Raw genomic sequence first — 13392 nt, 5'->3', positions numbered from 1 at the left:
TGTCAGCAGGCAACACCTGCTTTTTCCATCTCGCCAATAAACTGGTTTGTTACAACATCTGAGGAGTCCAGACAAAGCCACCCCAGGGGCACTTATCCGGGTCCACTGCCACCCTGACAACCAACGAGTAGACTTCTGCTGGGGTTTCCGGCCAGTGTCACTTTAGCATTGGGGGTATGTGGAGTGTTTGCTGTTGATGTCTGGTTTAAGCTACCCTGGTATCGCCAGACTAATAGCAATCTGTAATTAGTCTGGAACCTTTATCTTTTGATTTCCAAAAGGGCGTCATTAACGGGCGCAGATCAAAATGCCTCTGGACGCAATTGGACAGGCCAACAACCAATCATAGCAAGGAAACGGGTGACGCTGCACTGAGCGATGAGAAAACATCTTTCTTCTTAACAAAAGAGAGCAGTTTTATTAATATTCTTGTAGTGAAAATATACCATCCAGTTGGTTTAATACCGTCTCGATAGTTGATTCAACAGACCTTTATATATAATCTCCATCTATCTCTACAGTGCTCCTCTGCACCGTCATATTATTCCAACCTCAATCTGTTGGCCGGTCTATCCCCCTTTTACAGGGCAAAGATAGTTTTGAATGGGAGGGGAGCCATACCTTATCTGCAGAGCAAATGAAACATGAGAAATTCGTCTGGCTCCCAGGGTAGGTTTGAGCCGTCTCACCCAGCCCGAGTCAGACTGACTAGGCTGGATGAGGCAGCCCACCTGTGATGCATTTGAATTATCAAGGCACACAGGGTAAACCAGCCATCCCCACACACACTCACAATAAGCTCTGGCACGTCAGCAGTTATCCCCTGCTCCGCCACCATTACGTTTCTCCAACTCGCCATTACACTGGTTTGTTACATCATCTGCCCATGACCTGGTCGACGTCGGAGCCCAGCAGAAACTTGATGGCCCGTGTCAGGGTCCTCTGCCACAGGTTGAATTTGTTAGACTGGGTAGCCCCGCACATTCTGCCGGCGATTTGAGTTTGCCCTGCATAAGGGTCTGGAGAAGAGCAATACATTTCTTTCTGCTTCCGATACGTTCTTGCTGGAGCCAATCACCAAGCTGGCTTTTCCCCTTGGCGCGCTATCGGCTGGTTGGTTTAACACAATGACGACAGGGAAGCGACGGCAAGCAGCCAATCGTGTACAGAGTCAGATGAACTCACTCTGAAAATGACAGCACCTTCCCAATACCAAAGCTCAATCTAGGAATGAGCTTTGTCTGGCAATAGCCAGACTATGCATTTGTAGTATTCATTCCATTTTTGGATCTTGGTCAACACTTAAAACGTGCACCTATAAAACGTGAACTCCAGAATAACTCAGCGCTTGCTGGAACCCCGATTTTACGGCACAATCTAATTAGAAACGTATCCCTCGAGAAAAATAGATAAAACCTGTGTTCACACGCAATGCTATTTTAGGGAAGAAAGGCACAACTGAATGAAGAAAGTTGGCAAAGAGTAAACACAAGAGCAGTACGAAACAGCGGAGCCATACGTCTGTTCTTAGGTTTCGGTATGAGGGCACAATACTAAAGTCAGTTGCACTTTTGAAACATCATGTTTCATTTAGCAGCGTCGTGCTTCCTACAATCACATTGCGCTGCGTGATTGTGGTTGTTTCTGCACACCCTGTAATTAAAAACGACATAGAAAGGCACCTTGTTTATTTTAAGCAAAACCATGTGGAATAATTTGATTCTCGCTTTAACGGGATCTCGGGAATAACGTGCCGTTGAGGCACCCCAATGATAACTCGCACGGTGACGGTTAAGTGTATTGGCGTATATGCGGGTTTGTACATCGACACACGCCTGCCAGTCTTACCCAGGACGTCGGGGGGCTCGGTCTGGAAGCCTTCGGGCTGCTGGCCCTGCAACATGTCCAGCAGGGCCTGCAGGCTGCGCAGACACAGCGACGGATGGGAGAACCGCGTCTCCTTAATCAGCTCAAACACCCCGCACAGGCCGATGCCAATGATCTACACACACACACACACACACACACACACACAAACACAAGGTTATTAGCACGGAACTCTGTCAGGCTTCGCAAGTGCAACAGACCAACTAGCAGACGGTGAGGATAATTCATGTTTTGCAAACAATTTGATGAGTTGTTTTTTAAGGATTTAGTCGACAAGGTCTTACAGCTCGAGTCAAAGAAACTGTTCCACTCTCTTGGCTACATCCCATACCATTGCCTTCCGCCGCCATCATTACGTACGTCTTAAAGATGAGCCTACGCTGTCTCAAGTTTAAGTGGGGACCGCAAAAGAGTATGGCCTAGAAACCCATTCTCCCCTGCTCTCCCCCTGCCTGTCCTCGGTTCCTCCAGCTCATGTATCTTTAAGGCGCTTTTCAACGTCTATTCCCAGCTCCAGAGACGAACCAAATGAAGATAAAAGGAATCACTCGACATGGCAAGAATAAATAAACACGGGTGGGGAAATAACGAGAACGAGGGGTATAATGAGGAGCGGTGGGGGCGGGGGGGGGTTGTAGGTGGGTGGAGAGTAGGATAACCCAAATGGCTGTTGGTTTGATTCTGCCCTGCGGGGTACTAGGGTGAAGAGACAGATTAAGCCCAGAGGGACTTTTGCTCTAAACCGCCACCTCCCCCCTCCCCTTTCTGAAACCGCTGCATCGTCAGGAGAAGAGGAATACTTGATTACAACTCTTGTAATCTGCAGGGCCGCAGTCAGGGCCGCAGTCTTTCCATTAGGAAAGGGAAAGAGACAAAAAGGCTTGATAATGACCGAATAAATATTTTGGACACACACACACACATCAAAATAATCGTATTATGCATTAGGGAGGGGGGTATTGTGGTTAATAACCTGACCCATTATAAATAACTGAAAGAATGATGATGGACGGCAGCTTTCTTTTCCGTTGTGCACTGATAGCAACGGAGTCATGCAAATGTTTATGCGATCAGAGAAGGGGACCACGGAAAAGCTACTTTCACATTCAACATTTATAGTCACGCGACTCATATGAACACAAAACATTTCCTGGTTCTGAATAGAGTTGTGCTGTAAGCAGATCAAGTGTTGATAAGTTTTATTTAAAGAATTGAATTAGATTTTAAGATTTATTCAAGGGTACGTGCTGTGTGTTTAATACATTCATCCTTCACCACCTCAGGATGAGATTTGTCACATCCGATCACAATCCAGGATCTGACTTCCACCCCTGATGGCTACCCGCCATGATTTGATCCCAACGGTTACACGAAGGACGACAGTTTGGAAATCCCCCACACGTCGGCCTAACGTCCCCCAAGATACAGGTCATGGCACCAGCCCCATGCAGCCCAATGGTACTAGCAGTGTGACCGGTACCGGCCAATGGCTGCTGAGCCCCTACCCCCCTGCCCCCCATGCAGTCCCCTTACCTTGGGCAGCTTGACGGGAGGCTCACGGTACTCCTCCTCCTCCTCGCTGTCCGAGTCCCCGCTCTGCACGGAGCTCCTGGAGGCCAGCGCCAGGGAGGCCTCGCGCTGCTGCCACTCCAGCACGCAGTGGCGCACGTTGCAGTACACGTTGAACGCCGACGGGTTGCTGTGCAGCTTGATGTCCGGGATGCAGTAGGCGCCATCCAGACCGTCGTTCTGTCAAGGGGAGGAACAGAGCAATGTTGACATCGCACCTTGTTTTCACTTTTGTAATATTTAGTCATTTTGCTTTCATTAAAGTGAAATGACTGGATATGAATAATTATGTTACTTTTTTTTTTTCATATTTAGTCATTTTACTTTTATTAAAGTGAGATGACTTAATATTAACATTGAAATTATACGAAATACATTTCATACCCGGTAAATTTACTCTTAACCAAAGACAGAAATATATAAGAATTAACACTGGGAGACCCACATCCTAACCACTAAAAAAAGCATGGCGAGGATAAGAAGTAAGCACTCATGGTGGAGACTAGAGTAAAGGCTCAGTTATGGTCCCACATCAAGGCAATGCAATGACGCTTCGACGCAGTCGTGAACCTATTCTGTTTCTGCGGCGGGTTTCAGGCAACGTCCACACGGAGCCGATTTTTTGGTGAAACCGCATAAGTCTTGTGCGTTTCGGCCGACCGTTCAGACGGAGCCGGCGAATCCAGTGCCCGAAAACGCACATTTCTGAAACCATGTCCGGGTGGTTTCAAATCTATCTATTCAAATCTACACGAAACCTATGCGGTTTCGTGTTATGATTCATCATTAGCATTAGGCCCCACCAGCTGGGCGACGTCAGAGTTGCATTGAATTTTTTATTTATTATTTTATTTGTATTCTTTTTGTAGCTTTTAATAAAGCCCCTTGATAAATTGAATTACTAACTGACTGTACATTAAAAAAATATTTCTGCTAAATTTAAGAGGTTGATTCTCTTCAATGTTTGTATACAGTGCGCAGGCTGGATGCGCGCAGGCTTGATGTGCTCCACTATTTTATGTGGAGAACCAGCGCCTTGAATATGTACTGCAGCGTTTCTAAAGTTTGATGCGGTTTCGCAATGAATCTGTCTTTACGGAGATATTCCTGAACCGCATAAAACGAAACCGGATCGTTTTCGCCCGTTTCGGCTCCGTGTGGACGGGGCCTTAGTGAGTTGACCAATCACAGCCCTCTCAACGCAAAGTTAACATTTTTGGGAGGCGCACGTCAGGCCCTTGCGGTAGACACAAGGAGGGTCCTCAAGGACGTAATGGGTCCGATAAAGTGCGTTGCGGCAACGTGGAACCATAATCAGCCCTTAACAGTCTCGAAAGAAACCAGTATTAACATTTTGACATCTTTTATATTCCATGGGCTGCTGTAACAAGTTAATATCCCATGTATGGGACTAAAGTTCTGATTTTATCTTATTTGTTTCCCAATCAGTGGAAAGTATTAAGAACAAATAAATATCAACCTAGATTAGGGTTCTGAACATTTGATGGAAAAAGGTGATAAACTGGAAAACGTCTTCACTTGGAATCAAAATCTAAAAGCATCCAACAGCTGGAAGAGAAGAGTTGGCCTTTAAAGTAATAACAGCCTTGGCTGGCTCTTTTCTTCAATGCTAATTATCTCAGGCTATCAGAGCCATGAATCATTAAGTCCAATCAACACTTAAGTGCAAACATTATAGTAAAATATTCCAAAAGAACGAATCACGATTTTTTTGTAGTATTGTTATCATCATCATCTCTAGCTTTCGCCACTTTAGCCCAATAATCGTTATAATCAATCTATTCTGCACAATAACCATAATCCATCAGCCTTCGACCTCAGGCAGAGAAAGGCCGGTCTTATGAACCCATTCCAGGGACCATCTCTGGAGAACAGTGGTGATCGATCAGGCATTACACCGCCATGCATACGAGGCACCTCAACGGCGGACGGTGATGTCATCCGTTTGAGGAGAAAGGTCATTGAATGTATTTGATGCCAATAGGGAAGAGGCCCGGCTCAGCTAATATAATAACCGTCTTCTCTCGCATCCATCCCCGCCCCCACCCCCACCACCCCTCCGTTCCCTGCCCATGGGACAGCACTCTCTCCCAGTACAGCCGCAGCTTTACCCTGCCTGGAAAGAGCACTTAGACTCCTTTACCACATGGCAACGTCATAATGACTCGGGAGTCCAGACAGAGAAGGAGACAAAATGGGTTTTGAAGAAGGCGTTGGGAGAGCTGAAAAGAGGAAGAGCAGGGCTGCAGAGACATTGCCAAAGGTGGGCACCAGGGTATACAGAGGGGGGTTGAGTTTTTGTTTGGCTTGATGTGCCATCATTTTATTGCCGCCGTAGTGTCAAAATAATATTGAAAAGAATGAACGAATAAAAAGGAGAACAGTCCCTCTCTGATATTTCCTAATAGTACCGCATCATACACGTATTTGCGGTCTTCAAGATCGACAACGCGGTAAAGTTGGACCACTAATGTAATTTTTTCCAAATCCCATACCCATGATGTCAATAGTCCAAGTTGATGTTGCCGTTGCTTTATTCACAACATGCTACGTATGAAGCAGCATTCTCTTATTTTAGTAAAGTGCTGAGTGTGACAATTCCCCTTGAACTGGCAGTTGCAATTTTTTTTATGATTACAATACAGTTTGAAATGCTTTTCAGCCCTAGGGCAAGTAACCATACTTGTGGCACGAATTCAACCAAAAAGCTAATTAGACAACATAGCTGGATAGCTTTCAGTTAGAGACATTCGCAATGTGACTAGAAAGATGTTACAGAAGCACAGCTACATTAGAAAGACAAAAGAGAAAAACATGTTGGTTTTGGAAAGCGTGCAAGGAACACTGACTCATCTCTGTCTGTGACAGAGATGGCTGTGTGAAAAAAAACCATTCATTTCTCCCATAGAGAATTCACTGTATCGGCCTGTGATGACATCACTTATGGAGGTCCATAGATGTCACTAACGACAAAAAACAAAAGGTAATAAAAAGAATGTGGAAAACTATCGCTAATATCCGGAATAACCGGATATGGCTTGCACAATAAGCATTCATTTTAAATATAATAAGATAAGTTAGACACTATGTCGTTGCATAGTGGATCTAAAACTCATCCGAGTTTTACTTTTCATCTGAACCATGTAAAAGGGCGGAGGACAGTCACACATTTGATCTCATCAAAGTTTGTCTTTCGAACATTTACCGCTAATAAAACTACTCAGGCAAACACCACTTTTCATTCGGATTAAACAACAAAGTCCAAAGAAATGCAAGCCCACCTAAACCACAAAGCTATAGTACTATCTCTTGAGTGATGACCTTGTATATAGAGAATAATAAATATAGAGAGAAAGCATACAGAAAATAATCTATAGTTGGCCTCATTGAAACAAGTATAACAAGCAAATAAATAGGGCCCCCTTGGTACGTAGAGATGAAACATATGGTGATCAACAAATGCATGCAACAGACAAAGCCAAGTGAAATGTATTTAGTTTTGGTCCATTGGCAACCATTTAGCAGGCTGAAGGTACCCCCTCTTGGGCACCAACCTTTGCATTATACCTAATGTTAAAGACCACACCATTCTCTACCCCTTGCTTACTAGGGATGGGAATTGATAAGAATTTCACGATTCCGATTCCGATTCTGCTTATCAATCCGATTCCTTATCGATTCTCTTATCGATTCTCATTGGGTGAGAAAATAAGTATAAATGTGTTTGTTTGCATTACATCTCTTTAATATCTGATCAGAAGTGCTTCTAGTATTAGGAAATTGTACATTTTCAAATCAATTGGTCTAGACGAAAAGATATATGTTTCGCTTTTTAAGCCCAAATGCCATCATTATGTGCCATACAACTAAAAACACAGACTGAAAACAGCCAAGTAAGAGCTTGTGCCTTTTGGAATTCTAACAGTGCTCATTTGCATTCAACTTGTAACAAAATTAAACTGACATAAACAAAATGAAGCATTGATTAGACAGAGATTTATTAGATGGGCCTACCTAATAAACCGTTGGAACACACAAGACCGGAAACCATAGCAATGCCGGTAAACAAACCCCGAGAAGCCCAATCCCTATGAGAGCTCCCCACGCTACGGCCATCCGGAGGCGACAGAGCTGTTGGCCGTGATATTATATATACAATTATAATATAGTATATAATATATTATATACTATTATATATAGAGCTCCGGGAGTCGCAAACTGCAACAATCACTTTCTCCTCCATTCCGCGGTTCACCCGGACTGCACTGCACTGAGTTTGACGGCTGAACGCGGATTGGCTGTTACGTTACACGTCACTCAGTTATCACGCTGTTGAACGCTGATTGGCTGTCATCACGACAAAAACTTGTCATCGGTTTTCTCCCGCGAAAAACTCGCCCTTATACGCGTCTCTACGTTCACTTTGTATGGGATCTTGTCGCCCCGTCGCGTTTGGTGCGAACGCACAATGCGATTCTTCCTCGGCGCGACATGTTTGCTGCGTTCTGAACCAAATCAAAGCAGCGTGTGTGTGACGTCACGACGCATTTGCCGCGTCCGGAACCGATAAGCGGAATCGTTAAGCAGGCTTGCTAACGATTCCAAGGAATCGGTTGACTCGGAACCGGTTCTGAACAAGAACCGGTTCTCGATTCCCATCCCTATTGCTTACGTTAACAAAATCATTATAACTCCATTGCCAGTCATCCATATGGTACTTGAATTGGATCTAAATCGGATCCATTATGAAGCTTTAGTAATGAGGTCCTTGACGGCACTTGATCAATAACAACCAGTTATGTTTCATTGGAATAATGCCACATTGCAAGTTAAAAAGGGGTTCCACCACTACAGTAGCACTGCAAACGAGAGCCTAGCTGAATCGTGTGCATTAATTGAGTTCAATTCCTGAGCCAGGAATTTATCAGATTCCTACGTCAACGTATCGGCAGTATCCACTGTTTATCCTGTGCCCCCGTGCCCGGGCTACACCCCTGCGTGTTTATAAGCACAGGAGGCGGACAAAGGCTGAGGACAGGCCCTTTTACAAGCACACCGGGACTGTGTCGACGTAAGAGGCGTGACTGAGCAAGAGAGTGAGAGAACACTCTGCGATCCAAACACAGCATGACTGCCTATGTGTGTGTGTGTATACCATTCTGCCCACTCGCCTGCCCGTACGTCTGCCTGCCTCGCTTTAACTCCTTCACACCAGCTACTTCAGGCCGGCACCTCTCTATTCTAAAGTGACAACCTCAACTGAACAGAAGCCAAGCACAGAATACCCTATAACGCATAGAAACCATCATACAATTAGTTCCGGATCGGGGACCGACATAGAATCATCTGCTAGCACAAAGACTGGATTACATTGGTTCAGGACAGGGTTTTAGGATGCAGCCACGTTAGGTTCCAGCACACACGCACACACACCGCTTTCTCTGTCAGACAAGGTTCCCTCTTCGGATGAAGGATAGGGAGGCAGGCAACTGTTGCCGTGGAGATGCAGAACGCACTGGGTCGCTTGGCAACAGGCCAATCGCGCCTGAGCCACTCCCAGCTTCCCTGTCATACTCGCATACATACACATACATAAACACAACATTGGATATCTGGACACTTAGAAGCCCTACAAATGTACCCAGTGTTCCTAGCAGATACTTTAGAGATAAAATAGGGTATTTAATCCAGTGTTATCCTTCATTGGTTGGGTTCATATGATAGAAAGCAGTAAAAGCAGTAAAAGTCTCCTATTTCTGTTCAAATTTATTGTTGAGGTGCTCTTTGACAAAAAGAGACTTTACATTTAAAATACTGCAAATACTTTGTTTATATTGTTTACGGTCTGTGTTTATATATTAAAATATACATTACTAAAGAAAACGTGGAATTTCAGGACTAGTCTAAACATTTTTTATCTAAAGAATTAAGCAAGAATACATTATAAAGCAAAATAAACGCTTTAATAATATTGCAGTGGCTAGTAACTTAGACTCCCAGCCAAAAAGCAAAGGGTGGATCCAAAATGTCAACAGCCTTCTTGTAGGCATCCTTCAGCAAAATGAGCCCTCCCTGCTCCTTACTGACATGTATCCAAAAACTGTGCAAGTGGATCTATGTGTCTGTACTATTTAGTTGATTTGCAAAGTAAACAAGCAGTAGTACGCCGTTAGCGAGCATCAAATAATAAATAAAAGTTAGAGAGCCTACTTGTTCAAAAGTTGATCCAATGTCAAACCTACAATAGTCTTGTAAGACAGGACTACATAAAAAATAAATAATAACATTGCTACATAATTAGTCTTAAACAATCCCCATACCTTTGTTCTCGCTTTGACTTTTGACTTCACCTTCTGTCGTCGTTTTAGCTTCTTCTTGCTCAAGGCCTTCTTTCCCCTGAAAATACATGAGCTGGTCATACATACATTGTAAACACATATATTCTTTGTACATCTTTTTTTCAAAAACAATTGTGTCACAGTAGTTGCAGCATAGTGTGGAGAATTGCCCCCAACCACAGAAAAGAGGTGTCAAGGATGAGGTCTCATGCATTGATCTTGCCAGAAGATGGTTCCAGAATAAGTGGTTTCAGAAGGCATAGCCTTTTGTTTTGGCATCAAAATATTGACTAAAATGCTACATCGTCTTAGTATGTAGTCTCATCAGAGCTTCCAGAAACATTCTGTGTGTTTATGTTCCTCTGTGTGTTTATGCCCCATTAATTAACATATCTGACTCAACAATTCGTAGTTTCTACCTTACCAAAGAGACCACAAGTATTGGTTGCATTTCCTGTCCTGCTAAAAATGCATGCCCTCAATTTGAATGGTGCAGTTTAATAAAAGTTAGACAATGCGTAATGTATTATATGGCAGAAAGATGCATTGTATTGCAAAGGGATGCATTTGTGCGAAGCTGCGCTGTGTTCAGCCCGGGCTTCGCATTTCACAACCTGGCTTTTAAATGACGTAAGAGTCCTGGCTCCTGCCAGCCAGCAGGAGAGTAACAACACCGACCCGAAGACATGACGGGCACGCTCGTTTATAAGGCGTGTATGTAAGCTGTATAACACATTGCATGTGACACATACATTTATTTCCCTTTTAACTGATGAACTGTTGCGGTAGCAAGTGAGTTAACCGGGGAAAGGGCCGTGTACTACTAGCTCGGCACGGTGACGCCGTTGGGCCCTCCGTGTTTCACCGCCGTTCGGATGTGGCGAGCCGACACGACACGGCCCCGTTCACGTGATGAAACATATGAGATGGAACAATAAAAGGGTCGTGTTTATCTGCTCTTTATTTAGACCTGGCGCCTTCCCTCTGCAGGAGTTTGGCCCCAGTGCTAGCAGTAGGCTGCAGTGTAGCTCTGCTGTCATCCTGACAGTTAGCCAGCTAGCTCGGTGTAGAGACGCATCCCTGGCCCGGGTGGGAGGAGCGCCCGGTTCACTTGGCCTCTCTACCCACTACGATATTAACTGCAACCGGGATACAAAGTCTCCCAAAACACTCTCACCTCATGGCGAAACATGTGCCAATCAGTCTTCAGTTGACAGAGAAAGGCTAGTCACATCCAAAGCGCACAGGTGAACAATGAGTGGGTGTTTGTGACTTGGGCTGTGTGTCAAACATGACAACTGCTAGCTTCGAAACCGACGCTCGGCTAGCTGACAAGGCTAACGAGGATGTTTGCTAATGGGCGCGAGCGTGTTACAAATGTCACCCAGCCGCTCATGTGATCTCATTCTCCTCATTACGCCATACACTCACCTTCCTTGATTGATCCCTTGTTCTTTGTCATTGATCGCAGTGGTGTAAATCCTCCTGTATCTTTCCGCCAAAGCTCGCCCTGAGAGTAAAAGCTGGTACCGACTCCGGCAATCCGTCTGGGTTCCGGGTGTGGGACACGAACCCATGGCAGAGCCAAGGGTGGAGAATTCGGCTCCGACTCCAGAAGTGACCCTGACACCGAACCCCATGGACGGCGATGAGGAGGGCAAGACTCCTCCGCCGGCTGCGGCCGCTGCCGCAGCAGCACACATCATGGTTTAGTAGAACAATGCATATATTACATCAAACATCAAACCGCTAGACCATAACCAGCCGACAGTTACACTCCCGTTGTCATTCACACCACTACATGTCCCGGCAAGGGTCCAATGCACAATAGCGAAATGGCACGATTAAAATCCAGTATCTCCAGTAATCAGCGTAGATTGTAGTGTCTCTGGTGGCGGTGCGCCTGTGCTGAGATGAGCTTCGAGTCCAGACCTACAACACAGTCCTTATCTCCAGAAAAGCATTATCTCAACGCATACCGATTTTGGTAGTAGCGTGATCACAGCATATAGTAGTATTTCTTTTTTAAATGGGCGTCCTGTCGTGCTTGGTTTTCATTTCCTTCTTGAATATTTCTTGATCCCGTGGAGGCAGCACCCTCAGCTGAGCTGCCATCTTGGCTTCATCATCATCATCCCACCCCTGGCTCAAGCTTGTTTCGCAGTAAGCATGCTGGGATATTTCCCTGTGGCAAACCTGAGCGATCATGTATTATTTACATTTTTTTTTTGAAAACATCAAAACATGGTATGCCTTTTTTCAGTATAACTCGTTGTCTCCTCGTCAATTTCGCGATAGACAAGTTATTATATGCATCGGTATAATTTCAATCGTGGTGGAGGTTATTAAAACATTAGGGTAAATCGTGTTATTATCCCAAAATGATCACATCATAGACTGTATGTTCACTGGCTAAACCCCAGGATGCACATCAGCATTTTTCATCACCGAAAATCGATATGATTAACAAAGAAATTATTGATAAATATTGTTTGACAAATTGATCAATAATTTAGGTTGCAATTTCAAATAGCTACGATGCAAGCGTCTAACCACTAGCCCAATCACTACACCTTCTCAAAGCATATTAAAGTAAAGAATTTCGATCTGACTATAAGCTACTGACCACATGAGGATAGGCCTATAATTATATCTTTCATTAAACGGGGACTTATCTTTGATAACATAAATATCCTATTACAATATGACCTATGCAGCTTTGGATCATATTTTCTATATATGTATGTATATGTTGTGTGTTAATTGCAATTGAGCTTGAAAGAAAACAAACAACCTGCTACACAGGATTAATAGTAGTAGCCTAATGATTCCAATTCTGTTATCTTGCGACAGACCTGTCCCATTGTTGTGATTGATAATGTTAGAGATGTTGTATCATCCCAGGACCAAACCAACTTCCCTGAAAAAAAAAAGTGTCTTCTCACAACTGGTGTTGAATAAATTGGCAGAAAAAGACCTGTGCACTTGTAGGGACTTGAATCATACCAGAGATGAGTGCTGCTAGAGTTCAATTTAATAAATCATATTTATTTGCATACCTGCAAAATGCATGTATGTGTTTGTTTGTGTGTGTGTGTGTGTGTGTGTGTGTGTGTGTGTGTGTGTGTGTGTGTGTGTGTGTGTGTGTGTGTGTGTGTGTGTGTGTGTGTGTGTGTGTGTGTGTGTGTGTGTGTGTGCGTTTGTATTTGTTTGTTTATGTGTGTGTGTGTGTGTGTGTGTGCGCACGCGTTTGCATGTGTGAGCTCACACGTGTGTGTGTTTTTGTGTATGTGTACATGCGTGTGCAGCGTGCACACTGATGTACATGTGTGTGTGTGTGTGTGTGTGTGTGTGTGTGTGTGTGTGTGTGTGTGTGTGTGTGTGTGTGTGTGTCTGTGTGTGTTAGAAAGAAAGAAAGGCAGAGAGAGTGATAGAGAGAGAGAGACAGGAGCATTGTGCAGTGAGACTATAGACAAACCCGAGTGTGACCTCATTGGTTACTAGCCTCTGCTGTTGCCCAATGAAAAGAGAGGGGCATGTCTCAAGTCTTTCTCATAGCAACCAAGGAAGCCTTCTG

The 13392-nt window shown here is 44.3% G+C and overlaps 1 protein-coding gene across 6 annotated transcripts in view; it reads right to left on the bottom strand.

Moving 5' to 3' along the window:
- Positions 1-11982, bottom strand: part of mycbp2 (MYC binding protein 2) — a 76192-nt gene extending 64210 nt beyond the window's left edge. For all 6 annotated transcript variants that reach the window (XM_056580374.1, XM_056580375.1, XM_056580376.1 and 3 more), the window contains exons 1-4: positions 11247-11982; positions 9798-9873; positions 3421-3636; positions 1849-2002 (exon numbers count right to left, since the gene is read on the bottom strand). In XM_056580374.1, the coding sequence (XP_056436349.1) occupies positions 1849-2002; positions 3421-3636; positions 9798-9873; positions 11247-11521 (721 nt within the window). In that variant the 5' untranslated portion in view covers positions 11522-11982. The remainder of the gene's footprint in view (positions 1-1848; positions 2003-3420; positions 3637-9797; positions 9874-11246) is intronic.
- Positions 11983-13392: the final 1410 nt, after the last annotated feature.

The sequence above is a fragment of the Gadus chalcogrammus genome, chromosome 20, assembly GCF_026213295.1.
Source record: "Gadus chalcogrammus isolate NIFS_2021 chromosome 20, NIFS_Gcha_1.0, whole genome shotgun sequence".
Lineage (NCBI taxonomy): Eukaryota > Metazoa > Chordata > Actinopteri > Gadiformes > Gadidae > Gadus > Gadus chalcogrammus.
The sequence above is the reverse complement of the archived record's forward strand: the minus strand, read 5'-3'. Positions and strand labels throughout refer to the sequence as shown.